The following is a 24,499-nucleotide window of genomic DNA, read 5'->3' on the forward strand; positions in this document are numbered from 1 at the left end:
CCGGCTCCCTACCAGAAAGAAGCGCTAGCCTCTTACCCTAGAGCTCCACGCCGGGACCTCGGTTCTAGTGGGCGCAGCGTGATTACGTCACATCTCTTCGTCAGAAGGGCCGGAAGGAGGGGGGGCGGGGAAGGCCACGTGACGCCTGGGGGCGCCGCCGGTCCCTTCTGGCGAAACCTACGGAGAGACTTGGACGAGGGCCGTGGAAGTCTCTCAGTGTGACTCAGTTGCCTGCTTGCTTTGCTTTTTACCACTAAAGAAAAAGGAAAAGGAAATGTTCGACGTTGCCCACACAAAAGATGGCCGCGCAGACGCTGGGCCCGACCAGAAAGCTCCAGCCCACCATCGAGTCTCCGTCCTAGAGGGGCCGGCAGGGGGCGGCGCGGGCCGGCCGGGAAGGCCCGCCCAGCCCGGGGCCCGCCCAGCCCGGGGCCCGGTGGGCCGTGAGGGGCGGAGCCCGCGGTCGGAAGCGCCGGCGTGCCCGCGAAGATGGTGGAGGAGGAGAGCATCCGCGTGGTTCACTGCGGCGGCAGCGAGCTGAACTTCCGGAGAGTCGTGTTCTCGGCCGACTCCAAGTATGAGGGCGCCGGGCCGCGGGCGGGAGGCAGTGGGGACTGTGCCCCGGGGCTGTCAGGCACTCCCGAGACTCCCGACTGCGGAGTCCCGGCTCCGCAGGGCCGGCGGGCGCTCGTGCTGGGGATCCCCGCGGGCGCTGTGGGAGCCACGGCATGCCGGGGAGAGACCTGGTCCGGCCCGCTGGGGCTGCGCACCTCCGCACCCCCGGATGGTGCGTCTCGGGTTAGACTGAGAGGGCTCGGGACGGGTCCACGTGTCTAGATCACCCGGGAGCTGTGATGGCTGGGCAATGATCCAGGTCCAGGTCTGGACCACCTCTACAGCGTCCGAACTTCTGTGTCGCAAAATGTGATTACACCCCCCTGCTTCCTTCCGACAGACAGGCACAAATGTGTGCTGGCGTCCCCAGTACACACACACACACACACACACACACACACACACACATTTCTTTTGTGTCTCATAGACTTCTTTGGGGGGGGATTACATTGTCTCAGTATGCTTTTATTGTATTTGGCACGTTTGATGACCCTGAGTAGGTCAGCTGTCACCACTATTGCTACATTGTAGTTCCTACAATTGAAATAATGTAAAACGTAGGATTTCAAATCACTTTAGATTGATACTTAGTAAAAAAAAAAAAAAGTATGTGCAGTTTTTCTGTCTTAGAACAATAATCGTATTTTCTGAAATTCTGTTATGCTTGTTGGCCTATTGGTCCAAGAGTAGTTATTGAATGCCTGAGTAGTGGAAACTGTGACATGCACAGCTATACACATACAGTGAATTGATTTTACAAGTGAAGGGGACTTTGTTGACATTTTATGTATTAGGAAGAAACTGAGACATGACATGAAGAAGTTGTCAAAGTTCTGCCCCTTTAGCCAAGGCTAGCACTCTGCCTTTGAGACACACCTCCACTTGCAAAGTTCTGCCTCTTAAGCCCCTTTTCCATGGGTCCTGTTTCTTCCTCATATGTGCCATTTATACACACTGAAAGAAAGTTAAAAGCAAAGTAGCCTTTCAGTAACAAGAAGACAAATTAAAGGAAATCTTCATACTCTCTTACCCAAGAGAGCCTGGGCTTCAATTAAAACAGAGTCTTGATCATTTGTTAGCTGTGATCCACAGTGAACCATAAAGCACATGAGATCATGCAAACACATTACAGTTAGCGGGACCATTGAATAATAATAGATAGACCGGGAATGAAAGATTCATCCATTTACTGATGTATCCAGGAAACTTGGTTAGACTTTACTTTGAAAGTGAATCTGTATAACCTTTGTCTGTAGACAGGCAAAATATGTAACATTGGGCTCAGAAATCTCAGAATTCAATCTTAGGTGCTCCCCCATAAAACTTAAACAATATTCAAATTTAAAAGTACAGTTTATTAACTATGTTGAAGAAAACTGATCAGTTGCCTGTGGTTATTTTCATAATGATATATAAAAAGATTATATTACTCAAAGAGTATGTGAAAGTCTTATTTTCCTTTCCCCCAGGTATATCTTCTGTGTCTCTGGGGACTTCATTAAAGTGTACAGCACAGTTACAGAAGAGTGTGTACACATACTACATGGGCACAGAAATCTGGTAACTGGAATACAACTCAACCCCAACAACCATCTGCAGGTGCCAAACACTTTACAATTGATCATTTTAACATCAGCTTGTGTTGATAGAAATTTGGGGAGCTTACCTTGGGAAATTTTGCAGGTTATGGTTACAATTATGGAGAAATCTGTTAATTTTCTTATTTAAGGTTATTTTTTGTTTGGTTGGTTTTTTTGTTTCGTTTTTGTCAGTCTTGGGGCTTGAAGAACTCTAAGCCTGGGCTCTGTCCCTGAGATCTTCAGCTCAAGGCTACTGCCCTGCCCCTGGAGCCACAGCACCACTTCCTGTTTTCTGGTAGTTAATTGGAGATTAACTACCCACTTTAGTGCCTGGACTGGCTTTGAATAGCAATCCTCAGATCTCAGCCTCCTGAATAGATGGGATTACAGGTGTGAGCCACCACGCTGGGCTTAATTTTTAGTTTTTACTAGTTACAGAAGTAAATTAAGAAGCTAGAGCTACATGCCCCTCAAGTAGTCTGATTTGCTCCACAAGATGCTTATTAGTGTTAAGTGAAATAAATTTCTTTTTGTGGGGGGGGGGTCTTGGGACTTGAACTCGCCCTGGGTGCTGTCCTTGAGCTCTTCAGCTCTAGGCTATTACCCTACCCTTGAACCAAGCCCCACTTCCCATAATTTGGTCCCAAATAATTGGGACCAAAGTGTTTCAGATTTCAGAATTTCAGAGATATTTAAACTATTATTCTGCCAGGCACTGGTGGCTCATTCCCTGAATTCTAGCCACTCAGGAGACTGAGGTCTGATTATTCCAGTTCAGAGCCAGGTTAGGCAGGGAAGTCCATGTAACTTTTAGTTCCTTTTAACCACCAAAAACCTATAAGTGGAGCTGTGCTTTCAAAACAGCTCAGAGCCTGCACAGACTCTAATTCAAGGCCCAGAGCTGGTACAAAACCCTCCTACAAAATGAATATTCTATACTGCTGAGTATCCCTAATCTGAAAACCTAAGTTCAAAATACTTTAAAGTCTAAAACATTTTTGAGTATCATTTGGGGGCTTAAATCTTTTTTTTTTTTTTTACCAGTTCTGGGGTTTGAACTCTGAGCACTGTCTTCTTTGGGCTTTTTTTCCTGAAGGATAGTGCTCTACCACTTGAGCCACAGCACCATTTTTCTGGTTTTTTTCTATGTATATGGTACCAAGGAGTCGAACCCTGGCCTTCGTGCATGCTAGGCAAGCACTCTACCACTAGACCAAACTCCTAGCCCCTGGAGGCTTAAAGTCTTGATTTTAAATTTTCAGGATTGCGATACTATAATCTGTAAAAATGTGACAGATTAATAAACAGAAATTGCTTTTATGTTAGCAGTTAATTGTTAATTTTTTCTTCTTTAACCCTTTTAGCTGTATTCTTGTTCCTTTGATGGCACAATTAAACTGTGGGACTATCTAGATGGCATTTTGATAAAGGTATGTGGATCAGTCTTAAGTTTCCTACTGTGAAAAAGTATGAGAATGTTATGATAGACATATTTTTCTTGAACAGACAACAGTTTATGCCATTAAAATGCATAAATTTTACTGTATAAATTGTTTAACAAAAAAGAATTAGCCGAGTGCGGTGGCTCGCACCTATAATCCTACTACTCAGAAGGCTGAGATCTGAGGATCATTATTCAAAGCCAGCCCAAGCACTAAAATCCCAGAGACTCTCATCTCCAATTCACCACTAGATAACTGGAAGTGGTGAAGTGACACTGTAGCTCAAGGGGTAGGGCAGTAACCTTAAGCTGGAGAGCTTAAGGACAGCACCTATGTCAATCCCCAGGACTGACACAGAAAAAGAAAAGTAAAAAAATACAAAGGTATTATCACACACACACCCCCCAAAAAATTCAAAATTCCAGTGAGGAAAATGTAATAAGCCTTTATAAACAATGGGCAGAAGCACTGAGGATGTAATTCAGTGGTAGATATCCCAGTATGTCTGAGGCAACAGCACTTTTTCTTTGAACTTTAGCCAAAATGCATGCACATTGATGGGAAGAAAAGAAAAGTGGTAGTTAAAATGTAGAAAAATGAATATTTTATTGAAGCTCCAAAATTATAGGAGATTATTCAGTAAACAGGCATTGATTGTCCCCTTTAAGCCAAGTCCTATACGAGAACTCACAAGTGAGCAAAGCTTTTACATAGCCCTACCCTGAGGAACTTGAAGCTCTACTAACAGAAACAGACAATAATATGTTGGGCTTGTTTGTTTTTTTCTTTTAGACTTTCATTGTTGGGCATAAACTTCATTCCCTCTTTTCTCTTGCCCAAGCTGAAGATTCTATCTTTGCTATAATAAATGAAGAAGAATCAGGTAAACTTTAATGCATGTACTTTGTTCTTATATGTTACAAGCATCTCTTTACATTTTACAGTTTGTCAGAATTCAACATTTGGGGTTTAATTTGAAGTGAAGAGTTTTCAGAGTTGAATTTAAAGTGCTTTCATCATTTTCACATTTATTTGTGGTTGCTTTCTTTCCCTTTGCAATATACAGTAAGAGAATGATAGTTTCATACATGGTTGAAACTATCTAGTTCAAAGTTTCAGGCCACCAAAGTTTGAGCCACCAAGAATTTGTCTTAAAATCTTGCTATTTTTTTCTGGCACAGAGACATGAACTCAAGGTCTTACGTTCTCACTCAGCATGGTTGCTCATGTCTGGTCAGGTAGCTTAGTTGTTAGAGCAGTTGCCTAGCATATGTAAGACTCTGGATCCAGTCCTTAGCACCAGGAAAACAAAAACCCCTTGAAGGCTAAATATTCTTTTGTTAAAGGTCATTTAGGGCCATACCTGATAATAAATGATAGTGTCAAGAATATAGACTGAAAGAAATAGAAGGAATAACAAGTTTAGTTTTCCTATGTGTATCAAAGAACATTCAAAAAGATGTTCTGAATAAATGTAGAACATGCTTGTAAAGCCAGCACTTGGAAGGCAAGAGGCAGGAGGATTGTGTATTCAAGGCTAGCCTGGGACTTCCCCGTGATTCTACTTATCACTAATATTTCTTGTCTTCCTGTGCTATCTTTCTGATTCCTATGTTGAAAGGATAGTTGCTAGCAGAAAAAACTGTTATCCATACCTGTAAGACCAGTGATTATTAACCGGGGCTGCTCATGAGAAACAGCCAAGACCAGTCCTCAAGATTCTCTCTGGTGGGACCTAATTGTTTAAACTTTTCTTAGTTGGCTTCATGTGCAAAGAAGGGCTTTTAAAAAAAGAAAGAAAAGAAAAGTAAAAACCACTGATTTGAAAGGAAAGACCTTGGTCATTAGCCTTTTGTATTAGCTGAAAACTACTCACAATAGGCTCCAGTGTTAACTGCAGAACTGGCATATTATGGAAACCTAGCATATTAAAATCTTGGGTATATGTGAAGTGGGCTTGTAAATATTCTGTGTTAGCTGGTTTGTTTACTATAACATTGTTCTTTCTATGTTTCGAGCCCCAGTCCAGAGTCTTTGACAGAAAATTGTGGTATAAAAACAAATTAATCTTCTATTTACTTGAAATATTTTTTGTTCCGTTTCTTCCTGTATACACTAGTCATTCAACAGCTAATTGAGCACTGACCATATGCTTAGGTGGTACTTTATGGTTGAACAGAACAAAACAGACAGCAAGTTCAAAAGCAAACAGACTTCTATGATTAATAACATATTCCAGAAAATAATAAAGGGGGTTAGTGTTGAAGGAATATATAAGAAATAAATGTTCAGGGAGGGTCTTTGGAGGGTATGTTGTGTAGCTGTTTTGACAAACCTGTCTTACTGCTTTAGGCTACTAAAATTTTTTTATTTTGAGGGAAAGTTATAAGAAGTCAGAAACTTGAGTATGTCCACATTAGAGGAAGGTAGACTTACCTATGAAAGTTGCAGCAAGACTATAGCATTTCTGAAAACTTTAGAATGCTAAATACTGCTTCTGGTGGTTTGATTATTTATCTTCCTTATAAGCCTCAGCCTGATACTTCTCAATGTAGAATAAACAAAAAATTTTCTAGTTCTACATTTGATATGCATGTGTAAAGACAAAATTGAGGGATTAGACTTTCATTTAAAAGTTAAATATTCCAAGTAAGGAATCAAACCTGAAGGTACACTTTAATTATTGGCATTAAATGTACTTTAAGGTATATGTAAAATCTTGGCATTCTAGTACTGAATAATAGATTCATATCAATACATGCACTGTTCACTCACTTTAGAGAAGTTTTAAAGTAATATGACTTTCTTTTGCTAGATGTATTTCAACTGGTCTCAGTTAAACTGCCCAAATCACCAAGCCAGGAGGTAGTAGCTAAGGAGTTGTCCTTTGTTCTGGATTACATAAACCAGTCACCCAAGTGCATTGCATTTGGAAATCAGGTAAATAAAATTTGCTAGTTTTTTTTTTTTTAATGCATCCCTAAGTCTCTTCTGCAATCTCTCTTCTGAGTATTTTATATTGTAGTGATTTTATAATTGCCTTGGATTACTATAGTTTTGTTAGTAAATAAGAAGTTAAGATTATCTACTTTGTAGTCTTTTAAGTATACCTAAAGTAACAGTGCTTAGTGTTTGTACTGTAATTCTTTGTTAATCTCAAATAAGCTATTTAAATTGCTTGCTTTTTATACTTGATTTTAAGGAAGTATGGCCATTTTATTTATAGTTTATATTACCATATGGAAAATTTGGATGCAATAATCCCTCTATGGATTCCTTTTTTAAACTTTTTCTTTTCTTTTGGTCAATGGTGGGCTTGAACTCAGGGCTTGGCCACTGTCCCTGAGCTTTTCAGTTCAAAGCTAATGCTTTACTAGGTGGAGCCAGAACACCACTTCTGGCCTTCTGGTGATTAATTGGAAATAAGAATCTCACAGACTTGTGCCCAGGCTGACTTTGAACCTTGATTCTCAGATCTCAGCCTCCTGAGTAGCTAGGATTACAAGTATGAGCCATGGCACCCAGCTTTTAAAACTTTCTAACATACATAAAATAACTTTCCCCAAAATTTAGGATTAGAAATGTTATCTTTTTTTCAACTTAACATGACAGCATGTACTAAAATGTTTTGTGCAGATACTGTGTAGTAGTAATTATTTAGCTGCTCCCTGTAATAATTACTTTATTAACTTGACATCAGTGCCACCAGAAGATTTATAGATACCGTTTTAGCTGTAATCCATTTTTTATCATTAGATTTTGTAGCACTGTTTTGTTACTTATTTTGAAAGGACTGATTTCTTCAAGTAGAGAAGGTATTTGTTTTTATTAGCTTACACGGTATCATTAGCTATCAGTTACTTTATTTTTTATTTATTTATTTACTTACTTATTTTTGCAAGTCCTGCGGCTTGAATTCAGGGCCTGGGCACTGTCTCTGAGTTTCTTTTGCTTCAGGCTAGCACTCTTAACACCTGAGCCACAGTGCCATTCCAGCCTTTTCTGTGTATGTGGTACTGAGGAATTGAACCCAGGGCTTCATGCATGCTATGCAAGTACTCCACCACTAGGCCAAATCCGCTGCCCTATCAGTTACTTTAATAACTCATCAAAGCACTACACATCCAGTAAAATTGTTAAATATTATCCAAATTAAATACTTCTACCAAAGCCATCCCAATGTTGGAGAAATGAAAACATGACCAAAAAATGTGTACAGTAATAACTATAATACCTCCAAAATATAAATAGCCTAAATATCAACAATTTTTAAAAATAGTGAAGCATATTTTCTATAAAATAGTACTGAGCTGTGTAATAGAGTTAACAGTGTGTAGAAGAGATTGGATGAACCTAAAAAAAAATATACTGTGCAAGAACATCCTAAACAGAGAGGAAAGGAGACTGTGAAGATGAACATGAGTATTGAAGGAGCAGGACACTGAGGAATGACTGAAGAAGAACAAGGGAATATCTCTAGGTGAAGGAAGTGGTCTCCATTTTGATTTGTAGTGGTAATTATGTGAACATACACATATGTCAGGTTTGGATTTTATTGTAGGTGTGTCTTAATGAAAAAAAATTAAATCACTATACTTAAAACTATTGAGTCTAGTTTTAGGATTTAGTACTTAAGTTTGTCTTATTTGAAAAGTCATATTCATTCTGTGGCCAGAGGATAGTGCATTTTATATTAATGCAATCTTTTCTATGTTGACTCTTGCAAATGTCTTTGAAACCTCAGGGAGAATATGTTGCAGCAGTACGGGACTTTTACTTGTCTGTTTATTTTTTCAAAAAGAAAACAACATCAAGGTAAGATATCGTTTTTGGTGGCTTTGGTTTTATACTCAGATGCTTGCTGTAATTCTTCCTCATTATCTGTGATTCATAGCTGCTAATAGTTTCATGTTACAAGAATAAGAGGTATAGAAAGTATAGAGATATGTAGGGGGGCGATTGTTAGTTACAGAGACCTATGGAGCTTTTTCCAGTCCAAGGTCCTTATACAATATACATTAAATTGTGATCTGCATAGTTGGTATCAAAATTAGGTGTTATTTGAGAAAACTTGGCCAAGTGACTTTCATTTCCCATTTTATAATTGTAAGGCTTTGGAATGTTGAATTTAAAATGAGTCAGATTTAGCCCATTTGTACTCCTGTGTATTTGGAATTAAATATTTTAAAAATATAGATCCTATCTACCTAATAATGAGTTGTGAAGTTGAATAAGATAATGTTTAATAAGACTGGTGCTAAGTATTGAATAGTCAGTTACTGTTGTCCTCTCTTCTCATTTACTTTCTCAAGACGAATATTTGTTTGCTCTTCAGTATAATGAGTTTCCTGACTTATTTACAGCTAGAAGATTGCCAAATACATAAGACAAGGAAATAGCCAAGCATCAATGATTCTTGCTTATAATCCTAGCTACTCAGGAGGCTACAATTCTGGAGGATTATAGTTAGGGCCATCCCATACAGAAAAGTTTGAAGCTCCTTCTCTAAAACAACCAGAAAATACTGGGTTGTAGACATGGTTTAGGTGTTAGAACACCAGCTTTGCAAGCAAGCTAGGTGGATTTGAGGCCTTAAGTTCAAATTCCTATAATGGCCCCCAAAGAGGGGCAGAGGAGACTAGCTTAGATACTTATCCTTTCAGTGTCTTTCAGGTAAAATATGCCATTTGACTCAGATGTAATTTCAGGCTTCTCTGTATTGCATACTGAAATCCAGGATTCATAAAAAAATTGAAGAAGGTGTATCCTAGCTGAAGAAACTACTAAAAAGACTTTCTACTACTTACATGTCAGAGGCTTTCCTAAACAAGTTATTGTGAATGGTCATATGAGATTTTTGTTGTTTATTAATAAATACTTATAAAACAATGTTTTTCATCAAACTTTTCTTTCTAATAAAGATCCTGTAATTGTATTGATTGAATCTGGAAGCTAGTTTTGTTTGATAAGGTATAGACTCTTAAACCTATATTGAGACATTGATAATCAAGAGAGATTCTTTTCTCCTAGATTTACCTTATCATCATCAAAAAATAAGAAACAGTCTAAAAACGAGTTTACATGTGTAGCATGCCACCCAAAGGAAGACTGCATCGCATCTGGTCACATGGATGGCAAAATTCGTCTTTGGTCAGTTAACTCACAACGTCCATTTTTAAAGTATTTCACTATAGTCCTGCAATGCATGACCTTCTCTGGGTCCAGGAGAAAGGACATACTGAAAAGCTATTGCTGATAATAGGTATTAGATGTTCCAGCATCCTCCATTTCTTTTATTACCATGTTCTTTATTTTATATGTACTACAAGCATAAAAGGAGAATAAAAAATTCTTCTGTGTAGCCCATTACTATTTTATTGAAGAGAACTTTTCTTTCAGCTTTTGTCCCAAAGGGAAAGAGTAACAATACTGGAATACACTGGATATACCCCTGGTTAGAAATAAAAAAATACTTTTGCCATTAAGACTAGAAAGCAAGATGTTAGGATTTAGTTATATTTAACCTGCTTTTTTCCTAATTCACACTTGGGATCAAATTAAGAATTTTGTTTTTGTCCAATAGGAGGAATTTTAGTGATGAGAAGAAATATATGTACACATGTTTACATTGGCACCATGATATGGTTATGGATTTGGCTTTTTCAGTAACAGGTAAGTGCAGGCTAATTAAGTAAAATAAACTTTTGAAATACATGAATTGGGTATTTTAATTCACTATAGTTTGAGACATTTAAAGATGTACATTTTTTAAAACGTATCTACATAGTTGTTTTCCATTATGGCTATAAAGGTTCCCCTTTCTCCACAATCTTTATCATGTCTTTCTTCCTTTTTTCAAATATCTAGCCAGTCTTAACTGGAGTGAGTACTATCAGATTGTGATTTTCATTTTCATTTCATGGTTAATGGTATTTTCTTTTCATGCATATTTGCCATTTGTGTATCTTCTTTTGAGAGATTCTGTCCAGGTCTTTTGCTTATTTTTCAATCATACAGTTCAGTTGTTTGGTTTTGTTTTTTGCTTTGCCTTGGCTTTTTGTTTGGTTTTTGCTATTGAGCTTTTTATTTTATTTTTTTTATTTATGTTTTTTTTTTTTTTTTGCCAGTCCTGGGGATTGAACTCAAGGCTTGAGCACAGTCCTTGGGCTTTCTCAAGGCTAGAGCTCTACCACTTGAGCCGTAGCACCACTTATAGCTTTTTCTGTATATGTGGTACCGAGGAATCCAACCTTAGTCTTCGTGTATGCTAGGCAAGCCACTCCTGGCGAGCTTTTTTTTTTTTAATCCTAGATATTAATCTTTATCATTTGTATTATTTACGAATGTTTTTCTGTTGATTGTTTCTTCTGTTATACTATGGGATCACTGTAGCTGATACTGTATTTAGGAGAGATAATTCTGAATTTCAATACAAAGAAATCTGAAGTATTAAGATAATTGCTGTGATTTGATTATTACATATTATATACAGTTGTCTATAATCAGCACAAGAGAGAAAGGAAATAAAAAGAAAGAAAATTAAATATAGGCATTCTTGGGGGAACTACACACGAAAGAATACATAAAACATCTAGCGAAGTTGTCAAGACATATTAGGAACTGTATAATATGAACCAAACTCTACTGATTTGAAAAACATTGAAATCTTATGGCTGCAGCATAGCTGTATCGACAATGTCATGCAAACAAATTGCTTTGGTGACAAGAGAAACTGAATCAAAAGATACAGTCTACTAACTCACACAAATTGTGCACAGGTGCCTCTTAATTTCTTGAAACATCGAAAACATCCATATAGTTATGCCATCTATAAGGAAATACTTGTATATTATTAAGGAATTTACTTCTATAAAAGAAAAAAAATGGAAATGCTAATTATTTCTGGGTTTTTGTTGTTTTTCCCTCCAAAAACATTCTTTTAACTTCTTTGGATGTGCGTCAAGGCACCAGTCTACTGAGTGGTGGACGTGAGTGTGTACTTGTAGAATGGCGAGATGCAACAGAAAAAAATAAAGAGTTTCTCCCTCGCTTAGGAGCTACGATTGAGCATATCTCCGTCTCACCTGCAGGAGATTTGTTCTGCACTTCTCACTCTGATAACAGTAAGTCTAAATTTCTTCTTTTTTCTTTTCTCTCTCTCTTTTTTTTTTTTTTTTTGGTGGTTGTTGGTGGTGGTGGTCATGGGGTCTTTCGTTCAAGGATAGCTCTTGAGCCACAGCACCACTTTGGTTTTCTGGTGTTTAATTAGAGGTAAAAGACTTTAGTGCCTGGGCTGGCTTTCAACTGTGATCTTCTCAGATCTCGGCCTCCTGAGTAGCTATGATTACAGACATGAGCTAATGGCACCTGAAAAGTCTGAAATTTCTTGCTGTGAAGAAAGGTGATTTGTACAATGCCATAAGCCAGCCAACATCTATCACAGTGAAAAATAAAGATAATATTAAGAACAATATAAGATAATTTTTTAAAGAACATAAAAGGCTGTATTTAGTTATCACTATACCACTTATATTTACAAAATCTAAAGTGGGTGTTTTTACAAATACATTTTTAAAACAGTATCTTAAGACTCTTTTGGCATTATCTCAGTGCAAAAGTGGAAATCTTGCGGATTCTGATGGATACAGAGGCAGACTTGGAATTTCTTCAAACTTCGTAGCCTATATTAGGACCCATTGCTTTGTCTTCAGAAAGAAAAGTAACTGAATCATCCTTTAACACTCTGTCTTAATTCAAACTGTCTTTGTATATATATATTCTTGATGTGTATATAGTTTATATATAGTTTGAGTATCTTTTTATATAGGCTTGATATATATAACTATATATAGTTTCTGAATACTCTGTATTCATAGACACAACTTACTAAATCTTAAAGGCTATGACAGAAAAGCTACCGTACTCACCTCTGATATTTGAACTAAATCTCAATCTAGTCCTTATTTAATTGGTTTTATTGGACATATTTCAAAGTGACAAGTTCTGACATATATGTTTAATTTTTTTTCTCCCCCTCAGAGATAACAGTTATTCACCGAAATCTTGATGCATCTGCAATAATTCAAGGCCTAGTGAAAGGTATTGGAGAAGCCAGTGGGTTTGGAATATGTTTTAGAGCAAATGTTTACTTGTTTCAGCTATTGTTTGTTGACTCTTTTACAGATAGGCGTATTTTTACCGGTTTAATAATTGATCCCAAAACTAAAGCTTTAGTTTTGAATGGAAAGCCTGGTCATCTGCAGTTTTATTGCCTCCAGAGGGATAAGCAGTTATACAATGTAAGATTTAATCCATTAAGTAACCTTCAGACCAATGGAAGTTCTTTAGAGTTATCACTGTAATCAGATCACATATTTGGTAGTTTCTCACATAAGATCCTTTACCTATTTTACTTAAACACTAGTACATGAAAGTTAATCTTCAGTGTCACAGTGGTTTGCTCCTATAATCAGATATTCTGGATCATGGTTCGATGCCATCTCAGGCAAAGAACCAGTGAGACAGAATCTAAAAGAATATTACTATAGATTCTAGAAGTTACTATGATTATAGTTACTTGTTTTTGAAATGCTTTAACAAATGGATTTAGGTGAATAAGGATTGTCTTATTCTTTTTAACTCCATCAGTTAGATATTATACAGCAAGAGTATATCAATGATGATGATCTGATCCAAATTGAATTAACAAAGGCTGCCTTTGGTTGCTTTGGCAAATGGCTTGCAACTGTGGAAGAGAGACAAGAGAAGGAAACTGAACTAGAATTGCAGATGAAGCTGTGGGCCTTCCATAAGAAAACACAAGGGTAATATTACATGTACAGTCACTTCATTTTCAGAGGACAAATTTGATTACTTCATGATTGTAGTAGTCTTTAAGATGCTTGATTTTTATATACTTAGGATTTTACTTCTGTAATGGATTTTTTTTTCCTAACTTTTATTAGCATACAGATGTTATAGAAAATTTTCATTGTTTTTATTTTCACATTGGTATACAAAGTATCTCACTCAACCACACTCCCTATATCATTCTCTCCCATCCCACTAGCTCTTCAAACTATTTCAACAGGTTTCATTATCCTATTTACATACACGCAAATAAACTGCATCAGCCAATATTCATCATTTCCCTATATGTATATATACAATGTAACTTATCAGACTCACTTCCTCTCTTTCCCTCTTTTCAGAATTTCAATTCTGTGTTTGTTCTTAAAGACACCATTTTATTTTATATTTGTTTTTGTTTTTTGCCAGTCCTCGGGACTGAACTCAGGGCCTGAGTACTGTCCTTGGGCTTTCCTCAAGGTTAGTGCTCTACCACTTGAGCCATAGCACCAGTTCTGGCTTTTCCAGAACTGGTACTGAGGAATCGAACCCTGGTCTTCGTGTATGCTAGGCCACTACCACTAGGCCAAGCTCCCGGGCCCTTGTTTTTGCTTTTAATTTTATTTTATTGTCAGAGTGATACATAGAGGGGTTACAGTTGCATTTGTAAGGTACTGAGTACATTACTTCCTGAACATTGTTACCCCTGTTATTTTATATTTTTATTAAGATGTTGGACAGAAGGGTCACCATTTAAAGACAGTACTTTAAATCACTAAAACAAAAGTGGTTGGGAATATTTTTAGAAGATTCATGATAGAATGTCATATTATCCCAATGTACAAATGAATTTATTGTTTTCCTTCCTACTAGGTTTGTTCTTAACACAAAGATTACCATGCCACATGATGACCACATTACAGCTCTCTGTTTCTCTAATGCAGAAAAAGCTGAAAAACCTGTAACCTTGGTTACAGCTAGCAAAGATGGTCACTTCAAAGTGTGGATATTATCAGATGATTCTGATATATACAGTAAGTTAACTAAACAGTATATTAGAAGAGTGTACCGTTTTAAGAGTGATTGATTTCAGCTACCTTCAGTGGTTCATGCCTCTAATCCTAACTACTCAGGAGCTAGGGTCCTAGAATCTTGGTTCAGAGTTATCCCTGGCAGACAAGGGATAGAATACCAGATGGCAGATGGGGCAGGGGTGAGGGCGGAGAACCAGCTATGAAGCCTTAGCACTGGATTGGGGTAGGGGGACAACTTGTATCTATTTGTGTCGGAGTGCTTTCGAGTTGAATTCTCTATAAGCTATTTCTTGTTTTTAGTAACTAAAAGATTACATTTTTTTACTTGTTTGTGGGACGATGATTAATCACCTGATTAGTCATATGCTGTTTATGAGGCCGTAGTAGAAAGACCTTCGGCAGCCTGGCACTAACCCATGACTGAAATCCTATCTGCTCATGAGACTGAGGAATGGAAGATAGAGTTTTGAAGCCAGCTTGGGCAGACAAATCCAATTAGAAATGAATATGTGGCTCAAATGGTAGAGTACTAGCTTTGCTCAAGAAAGTTAAGCAAGAGCTCACAGTCTTGATTTCAAGCTGAGTGTGAATGTATATATACATGTATGAATATAAATATATATATTTCAATAACCATCTAAAAGCTGGGATGGCATGTGACTTATATGATAGGATATTAGCCAAGTGAGCATAAGAGTGCCAAGAACAAATGTGAGACATTGAGTTCAAGCACCAGTACTGGCAATAAATAAATGAGAGGGAGGGAGGGAGGCAGACTTGGGCCATTTGGCCTCTCTCTCTATAGCTCCACTAGATGGAGATCAAGGTCTTTGGGGGAAGGTATAAATTTCCATAACTTGCAACTGTCTACTTTAAAAGAAGTATGTGTCTTTGTAACTTAACCTTTATTATATGTAATATCTCTGATATCTAGTGCTTATGGCATTTTTAAATGTTATGGCTTATATTTTCATAGAGAAAGCTATCAGCTGGACCTGTGACTTCGTGGGGAGTTATCACAAATATCAAGCAACTAACTGTTGTTTCTCTGAAGATGGCTCTTTATTAGCAGTTAGTTTTGAAGAAATAGTTACAATATGGGATTCAGAAACATGGGAACTAAAATGTACATTTTGCCAACGAGCTGGGAAAATAAGGTAGGTAAATTATTTGAGTAGTAATGTGTGAGTGTGTGTGTGAGAACACGGGTGCCCATGCGTGCCAAGGCTTGAACTCAGCCCCTGCTCACCGTTCCTTGAGCTTATTGTTGTTCATGGTTAGTGCTCTACCACTTGAGCCACAGCTCCATTTCCAAATTTTTTGGTAGTTTATTAGAAATAAGAAACGGCCTTTCCTGTTTGAGCTGGCTTCTGTGATCCTCTGGTCTCAGCCTCCTGAGTAGCTAGGATTACAGGCAGGAGCTACCAGTGTCTTTAAAATACTTTCCTCAGACTTTTCTTAGAAATTTCAGTAGTAGTTTGTGTTTTCCTTATTATGAATAATCTGTCAGGTATACAAACAGCTAACGAAACTATTGGAAGGCTGAAAATTCTGACTACCAGAACTACGTGCCAACATTTCTGAAATTGAGATTCTCATTTAATTTTTCCCATACAGCTCTTGTCTTTGTAACAAGTGCTTTCATGGATGTGCTATGTAATAAAGGAGTCACACAAGGATTCTAAGATGTTTATCTTACGTGTATTCTTTTTTTTTTTTTTTTTGGTCAGTTCTGGGGCTTGACTCAGCCTGGGCACTGTCCCTGACCTCTTTAGCTCAAGGCTACCACCCTACCCCTTGAGCCACAGCACCACTTCCGGTTTTCTAGTGGTTAATTTCAAGATAAGAACCTAAGGTCTTTAGTGCCCACTGGCTTTGAACCACAATACTCAGATCTTGGCCTTCCTGAGTAGCTAGGATTGCAGGTATGAGCCACCTGCAGCTGTCTTACCTCTATTCCTCTAAAAACTGTCATTTCATTGTTTCCTGAGAAGTAGTGTGGATTGTTATATTGTACAATATATTGACAAATAGGTCACAATTTTTTTTTCTTTTTTGTTTCTTTGGGGTTTTTTTTGTGAGTAGCCAAGATTACAGGTGTGAACTCCAGCACCCAGCTCAATTTTTTTTTTTTTTTTTTTTGCCAGTCCTGGGCTTGAGCTCAGGGACTGAACACTGTCCTTGGACTTTCTCAAGGCTAGAGCTCTACCACTTGAGCCTCAGCACCACTTCCAGCTTTTTTCTATGTATGTGATACTGAGGAATCGACCCTGGTCTTCGTGCATGCAAGACAAGCACTGTACCCCTAGGCCAAACTCCCGGCCTCAAATTTTTGTTTTAAGGAAAGAAAGTACCTAAAATAAAACTTTCTCTTTGTATTCTATAGTCTTTTTCTTCAGGATAGAAACAAACAGAAAAAGTCTGATCACACAAACTAATGGTAGCTAGAAGTCTGAAGTCATAAACATAGAATTGCATGTTGCTAACTTCTTTGTGGCTTTAACCTAGGCACCTTTGCTTTGGGAGATTGACTTGTTCAAAGTATCTTCTTGGAGCTACTGAAGGTGGCATTCTTTGCTGTTGGAATCTGCTCACTTGTGCATGTAAGGTATTTTGTATCCTAAAGTGTCTTAGTAAAGCACCTGGAGAAAGTTGCCAATAAACGTTGACATTTTAAAAATTATAGGTCATATCTTCATGTCTCAACCCAGACAGCAGTTCTAAGTTTTCACTTGATATTTTGTACCACTAAACTTTGGGATTGATAAATCTATTATAGATTACTTTAACACCACCAAATTGATCAACAGTTAGCTCCATATCTATACTTTCTCACTGTGATCAGGTATAGCACTTTCTATTATCATTCTTGTTATGTATCCTCAAAGTTTTGAGGAATACTTCTACTAAGTGATGTATATTAACCTGCTCAATCTCGTACCACATAGAATTTGAATGTATTCTACCACAGTTGTAAATGAATGGTGATTGATTATTTCACTTAGAGTTAGTAAAAGCATTTGATATATGTTAGAAGCTATTTCATACTATGTGAAAAAAATAACAAAGTTCCTTTTTTTTTTTTTTTTTTTTTGAACTTTGGGTCTAGGTGCCATCCATCCCTGAGCTCTTCAGCTCAAGGCTACACCTCCCTGCTCCTTGAGCCACAGCCCCACTTCCTGTTTTCTAGTGATTAATTAGAGATAAGGGTCTCAGGCTCTGCTCCTTAGTGCCTAGTCTGGCTTTGGACCTCCATCCTCAGATCTCAGCCTTCTGAGTAGCTAGAATTTACTCACCAGGCCAAAGTTCCTTTTTTGTTGGTTTTGTTTTGTTTTCTGTTTTTGGCTTTTCAGTGAAGCCCTCCGCAAGGTCCCTCTACCTAGATCAGCTAGGTAGATTGATCCAGTAAAGATTAAGAATGGTTTAAGAATACCACGTTACCTACTGTAAATCTTTAAGAGCTTTTGTACCACTTTACCTACCATAAATCATTGAAGCTTTTGATAAGTCTTGTCTTAGAAGTGAATTTTCTTTTCTCCCCACAGTGGAATGGAGTGCAAAATTAAATGTTAGAGTGATGGAAGCTGATCCTAATTCAGAAAATATTGCTGCAGTCTCTCGGTCTTCAGTGGGTTCAGATTGTAAGTTCAGACTGTACATTTATAGTTAAAAAAAAAGATTCTGCGCAAATGTATTATCTTTAATGTCATATCAGATATTCAGCCATTTTGCCTGAGGCCCAGTTTTTCTTTTCTTGTCCAACATAAAAAAATCTGGAATATATATATATATATATGTATGTATATGTATACATACACACATACACTTAGAAGAATTCCACTATAATGGAATTTTTACTTTTCCACAGGCCAGTTCCCACTCAATTTTCAAAACCTAGTAGTGACTTCACCTCTTTGATACATTCACAAGTCTCCCCTTCAGTTTTAATTGGCCTTGCTTATGCTTTGAAACAATTTCTACATCTCTTTGGTACTTAAGACAAAATATTTGAATAATGTTTTGATATCTGTCTTCTCCAGTAGCCTGGTCTCTGAAAATAAGAATCTTTGACTTGAGATTCATAGTCCTCGTTACTAACCTGCATGGTGCATGGTATGCATTCAGTTAATATTCATTAAATTGAAACTTGAAGCATTTCTGAGCTTGCTATATATATGTATAATATATATATATTATGTATATATATATGGAATGTCTCAGGTTTATCATTGTCTGCCAGTGCGAGTCTTAAGACTAAGCTTTGCAAGCAAAGTGTCAATATCTTTTTTATTCCCCTCCTAGTGTTCATATTTAAACCTAGTGAGCCAAGGCCATTGTATATCCAAAAGAATATCTCCAGAGAGGAAGTTCAGTGGGGAGTGTTTGTTCCACGAGATGTCCCTGAATCATTTACCTCAGAAGCTTACCAGTGGCTGAATAGATCCCAGTTTTACTTCCTAACGAAATCACAGGTAACTTCTCCCTTTAAACTTCACTTGGCACCAGTGGTTCACACCTATAATCCTAGCTACTGAGGAGGAGGATATCTGAGGATTATGGTTTGAAGCCAGCCCAGGCATGAAAGACCATGAGACATCTTCAGTAAACTACTCAAAAAAGGCTAGAAGTGGTAATGTGGCTCAAGTGGTTAGAACCCTAGCCTTGAGCACCAAGGCTGAGGGATAGTGCCTAGGCCCTGAGTTCAAACCAACAGTGACCTCTTTGAACTTGTATAGACAACCAAAAGAAATTTAATTATACTATTTTGCTGATGAAGAAAATTGTGGCTTGAATTTTAGCAATCAGTTGAACACTATTTCATTACCACTTCTTAAATATCTCTCAGAGTATAATCTTGGAAACTTTACATTGGCTATAAGATAAATTTTAAACCTTTTATTTTCTGTAGCAGATGAATAAATATGAATTAAATTAAAAACTGAACTTTTTAGTACCATGATTTATCGTGTTTAGGTTTATAAAATTATTCTTTGCATCATTAATCTCTCTTTTCAGAGTTTATTGACATTCAGCACAAAGTCTCCAGAAGAAAAACTCACACCAACAAGCAAACAGGTATGATTCAGACATTCATAATGCAAGTTGGAGGCAGAGTACCTGCCTAGCACACATGCACCTCAGTTCCAGCCCACATACCACAAAAAGCATTACTTTTCTAAAAACGATTGTTATGTTTTAAAGTTGAGCTATGTGAATATTTTACCTTGTCCTGATGGAATTTCAAAACCATTTTATAAATTGGACTCCTTTCTTGAAAGTACAGTAATCTACAAATTTATATCAGTAATATATATTTGCAGTTTGAAGAATCCAGTGTAGTGTACTCTTTCTTCATAGTCATGGGCTCCAACCATTTTTAAGTGGAAAATATTCAAGGGGGAAGAAAGGCCATGATAAAGTGTATTGGAATATATGCCTGGGTTTTATTTAATGCTATGCCATTTTATGTAGGCTTTGAACAGTCTTGGGTTTAGCATCTGCAGAGTTCTGGCTCCAATTCTACATAGATACAAATGGACAGTTACAACACTTATTAGTCTCTTTGGAAAAACTTCCCTATGCCACTACCGCTAACCTTTTTTTCCCTCCCAGTCCTGGACTTGGGTTCCCAGCCCCTAATTATAGGTACTTTTTAATTGGTCCAGTTAATCTCAGTACTTTTAGATACATTAAGTTTTCTTTAAAATTATAAAGAAGGGCCAGGAGTTTGGCCTAGTGTGGTAGAGTGCTTGCCTAGCATGCTCGAAGACCTGGGTTTGATTCCTTGGTACCACATATACATAGAATAAGCTGGAAATGGTGCTGTGGCTCAAGTGGTATTGTTCTAGCTTTGAGAAAGCCCAAGGACGGTGCTCAGGCCCTGAATTCAAGGCTCAGGACTGGCAAAAAGAAAAAAAATGCATGCATATATATATATATAGTGAGAGGGAGAGAGGGAAATATTTCTGAAAACCTGACTTCGTGATTCTGGATTGAAGTGAATGAATCTACATAATAGTCATTTTAGGACTCATTTATCCTAGAGATCTGTTTTACATATGCTATGATACCATAGTTCTCTTTGCTTTGATGACTGCCTTGATTTACTGGTACATGAATGAGATAATTAAGACTGTCCATATCTAGAAATATTTGTATTCTCTCCTACTTGATCAGTTGGTTGCACATAAAGTTATAATTGGAAATTGTTTCCTTATAGTACTTTGAAAGTAATATGAAGATGTCACTACCTGCCTATTTCTATCTGTAGACATATTTTTCTCCTGTTCTCCAAAGAACTTTGAACTTCTGCTGATGCTAAGATAGAGAAATCTGAGAACTTCCTAAATAAACTTCCCACCTTTATCTGGTTTTTTACAGCCCAACTTTCATTCCCACCAACAGAGAGAGCATTAATTAGTACCAATTGCTGAGCATTTGTGGGATTATGTTTATGAGTTGGAATACATTTTGGTCTTTCCCAAAATCAGCTTAGATTTTTATTTTATTATCTTTACTAAATTATCATCTTGAACCTGCTTCATACTTCCAATTTGTCACTATGATCACCTTTCTTTCCCCCTTTTGAAAATTCTTGCTATCATTTTTATAGGATTAAACTAAGAAGTAATGTAAATGTATATTTATTTGATTCTTTAAGTGTCTGTTAACTTTCCCATGGTAAGTAAAGTAATAGGCCTCTGTTGCTTTACACATAAAATGAATCATACTAAATAATTTTATTCTGTGCTAGATATTTTATGATTCAGTAGTACTTACTGCTGATCCCAAAGAGTTCCTCCTTGTTGAAATAATTCTTTTTGTCTTAATCATTGCAGCTGTTAGCAGAAGAAAGTCTTCCAACAACCCCATTTTATTTCATATTGGGAAAACACAGGCAACAGCAGGATGAAAAAGTAAAGGAAACTTTCAATAATGAGCTGGTACAGTTGCCCTTAACAGAGAATATACCTGCAATTAATGAGGTAAGTAAGAGAGCAAGCTGTGGAAGAGAATAAATGTATTAAAGCACTTTAATTTGGAGGGAGTGGTTCTTGTTGTTCTTGTTTGGTCAGATTCTGAGTGCTGTCTCTGAGCTCTTTTGCTCAAGGCTAACACTCTTACCACTTGGAGCCACAGTGCCACTTTTGTTTTTCTGGTGCTCACAGAGAGAGTCTCACAGCTTTTCCTATCCAGGCTGGCCTCAGGTCGTAACTTCCTATGTAGCGGATTACAGGCGTGAGCCACCAGCACCTGGCAAGTTGGAGTTTTTATACAGTCTGTCATGTAGGATAATAACAAGACATTTTTCTCCTTAGGGTTTGGTTTTTCTGTAGATAAAAGCTTTTGTTTGATTCTTGGCCTAAAGAACTCATGCCAGGCCGGGAGGGGTTAAAGTGCTTGCCTAGCATGCATAAAGTCCCGGGTTCGATTCCTCAGTACCACATATAGAAAAAAGCCGGAAGTGGTGCTGAGGCTCAAGTGGTAGAGCTCTAGCCTTGAGAAAGTCCAAGGACAGTGCTCAAGCCCTGAGCTCAAGCCCAGGACTGGCAAAAAAAAAAAAAAAAAAAAAAGAACTCATGCCAAAGGCTGACCTTAGAAGTAAAACCCAGTTTTTTTGCTTTATTGTAGCTTCTTCACACTCCAGCTCATGTATTGCCATCTGCCTCTTTCCTATGTTCCATGTTTGTGAATTCATTGTTGCTATCTACAGAGACTAAGAGGTAAAGTGATTCTTCAAATATGTTTCTGTTTAAAGAAAGAATGTTTTATTCTTTTATTAGAATGTTGTGTTTTAGTTTTTTGGTTTTGGGGTTTTGGATTTTCATGGGGCTTGAACTCTGGGCCTGGGTGCTGTCCCTGAGTTCTTCAGCTCAAGGCTACTGCCCTACCCTGGAGCCACAGCACCACTTCGTATTTTCTAAAGGTTAATTGGAGATGAGTCTCAAGGCTTTGGCTTTGTAGTGCCTGGACTGGCTTTGAACCTTGATCCTCAGATCTCAGCCTCCTGAGTAGCTAGGATTATAGACGTGAACCACCTTGGCTAGTATCAGTTTCAAAATGTATTTATAGGCACAGAATGTTATCAAGTGAAATAGTTTTCAAATCCTAGACAAGAGATGTTCTATTATATGCATAGATGGTATATAATTTGTAAATTCACCTCCTTTATAACTCATTTTTTTAATGTTCTGTTCCATTCTTAAAGTGCTGAAGAAGTTCATAATGATATAGATATGGAAGAAGAAAAAGAAAGTGATGAATCAGATGAAGAAATTCATATTACTAAGCAAGTTGAAGATACAAAAATCACAGATTTGGAAGAAGATGTTCTACATCAGTTGTCAAAATCTGAAGAAAAAGAACTAAGGAAGTTCAGGAGAGTTGACTATAGCTGGATTGCTGCTCTTTAGGCCATGGACATGAGATGGATAAAAGGGATCTTGCACTTTGCATTTTTTATTGTATGTCAGTACTCAAAAAACATTTTAATATTTCTGTTCCTTTTGTCCAATTACTGGGGCTCAAACTTGAGACCTCGTGTTCTTTTTTTTTTTTCTCTCAAGGTTGGAACTCTACCAATTTGAGCCACACCACCACTTCCAGCTTTACCTGATTAGAGAAAAATCGTGTGGACTTCTCTGTCATATCTGGCTTTCAAGGATACTCTTCAGATTCACAATACTCAGCCTCCTGAGTAGATAGGATTGTAGACATGAACAACCAATACCCAGCAAATGTTTCTGTTCTTAAAATACTAAATATTTACAGGACTTGTTTTTAAAAAAAGAATTACAGGAAACTTCATGCTTCATGCTTTACAGTTGCTAGGTATATTTATCACATGCCACTTTTTATTTTAAAGCATACATATTTGCCTTATTGTATAGTAATGCTGGTACTATAACCTAAATGACCCACAATCCCTTACCTGCAATTTGGAAATATGAAAGTTTTCAAAATCAAAAGGCTTTGCTCATGCTATTTTAATTTTGATGCCAAAATTGATTCGGTGGCTAGATATGAACTGAACTGATATACTTTAGTGGTAACTCATTCCTCTTAGTGTATTTATTATCTCTCTTAGAGGTATTATGAGCTTGTAGTATCACATACAGACTTTACAGAATGTATTATATAATGATATAAAGCGCCAAAGCCAAAATTATTAAAAATTCAAGTTACCTGGCCCCAATGTATTTTGCTAGTAGTGAACAATCTAAGTAGAAGAACTTACTGAATCTTACCTACTTGGTATTTTGAGTTTTCCAATCCTCTGGTAGTAATTAAAAGTTTGCAAAGGAACAGCAGAGTGTACCATTATGAGTACATCTCCATTTACTAGGTGCTTCTGTTTAGTATGTGCTTGTAGACTGAACACTTGTTTCTCCCCCAGAATCCATACTCAGCCAGTTTTTTTGTTGTTATTTTTTGTGGGTCATGGGGCTTGAGCTCTTCAGCTGGCCCTACCCCTGGGCTTGAGCTTGTCTCTGAGTCCTTCAGCTCAAGGCTACTGTCCTACCCTTGAGCCAAGCCCCACTTCCATTTTCTAGAGGTTAATTGGAGATAAGAGACACAGTCCTTTTGTACCCTGGCTGGCTTTGAACCTTCATCCTCAGATTTCAGTCTCCTGAGTAACTAGGATTACAGACGTGAACCACCATGCCCAGCTTAACCAGTTTTTTAGTATTTGGGGCTCTGCAAAATGATTAGGTTGTAAATATGGAGCCTGGTGAATAATGGTAACATGAGAGAAAAGCTAGGGCTGTGGCTCAGAGCTTAACCTCTTGCCTCGCTTGTGTAAGGCCCTTGCTTTTATCCCTAGCAAGATAAAATTTAATGAACAACACAGGACCCGAGGGCTCCCTCATTCTATCAAGAAGACAGACCATCTGTTGTCTATGATAACCACCTCTTGTCAATGTAGAAAGAGGTACCACCATATGGAGGGTGAAATGTTTTTTTGCTGGATTACTTT

General features: G+C 37.6%; 1 protein-coding gene across 1 annotated transcript; it reads left to right on the forward strand.

The window, feature by feature from the left end:
* Positions 1 to 244: 244 nt before the first annotated feature.
* Positions 245 to 23,031, forward strand: Wdr75 (WD repeat domain 75). Its single transcript, XM_090354457.1, has 21 exons — positions 245 to 575; positions 2,085 to 2,214; positions 3,560 to 3,625; positions 4,430 to 4,520; positions 6,453 to 6,577; positions 8,382 to 8,452; positions 9,668 to 9,787; positions 10,221 to 10,309; positions 11,602 to 11,760; positions 12,677 to 12,736; positions 12,821 to 12,936; positions 13,286 to 13,461; positions 14,360 to 14,520; positions 15,497 to 15,677; positions 17,029 to 17,123; positions 18,066 to 18,161; positions 18,823 to 18,992; positions 19,537 to 19,596; positions 21,360 to 21,506; positions 22,153 to 22,244; positions 22,730 to 23,031. The coding sequence occupies exons 1-21, from the start codon at positions 490 to 492 to the stop codon at positions 22,932 to 22,934; spliced, it is 2,496 nt and encodes an 831-aa protein (XP_090210583.1). The 5' UTR covers positions 245 to 489; the 3' UTR covers positions 22,935 to 23,031.
* Positions 23,032 to 24,499: the final 1,468 nt, after the last annotated feature.

This window comes from Megascapheus bottae, chromosome 21 (genome assembly GCF_031878675.1).
Source record: "Megascapheus bottae isolate mThoBot1 chromosome 21, mThoBot2.hap1, whole genome shotgun sequence".
Taxonomy (NCBI): domain Eukaryota; kingdom Metazoa; phylum Chordata; class Mammalia; order Rodentia; family Geomyidae; genus Megascapheus; species Megascapheus bottae.

Coding starts and splice junctions, on each gene's coding strand:
- Wdr75 (XM_090354457.1), top strand. CDS start 490: ATGGTGGAGGAGGAGAGCATCCGCGTGGTTCACTGCGGCGGCAGCGAG. Junction 2,215..3,559: donor ACCCCAACAACCATCTGCAG/GTGCCAAACACT, acceptor TAACCCTTTTAG/CTGTATTCTTGTTCCTTTGA. Junction 13,462..14,359: donor TTCCATAAGAAAACACAAGG/GTAATATTACAT, acceptor CCTTCCTACTAG/GTTTGTTCTTAACACAAAGA.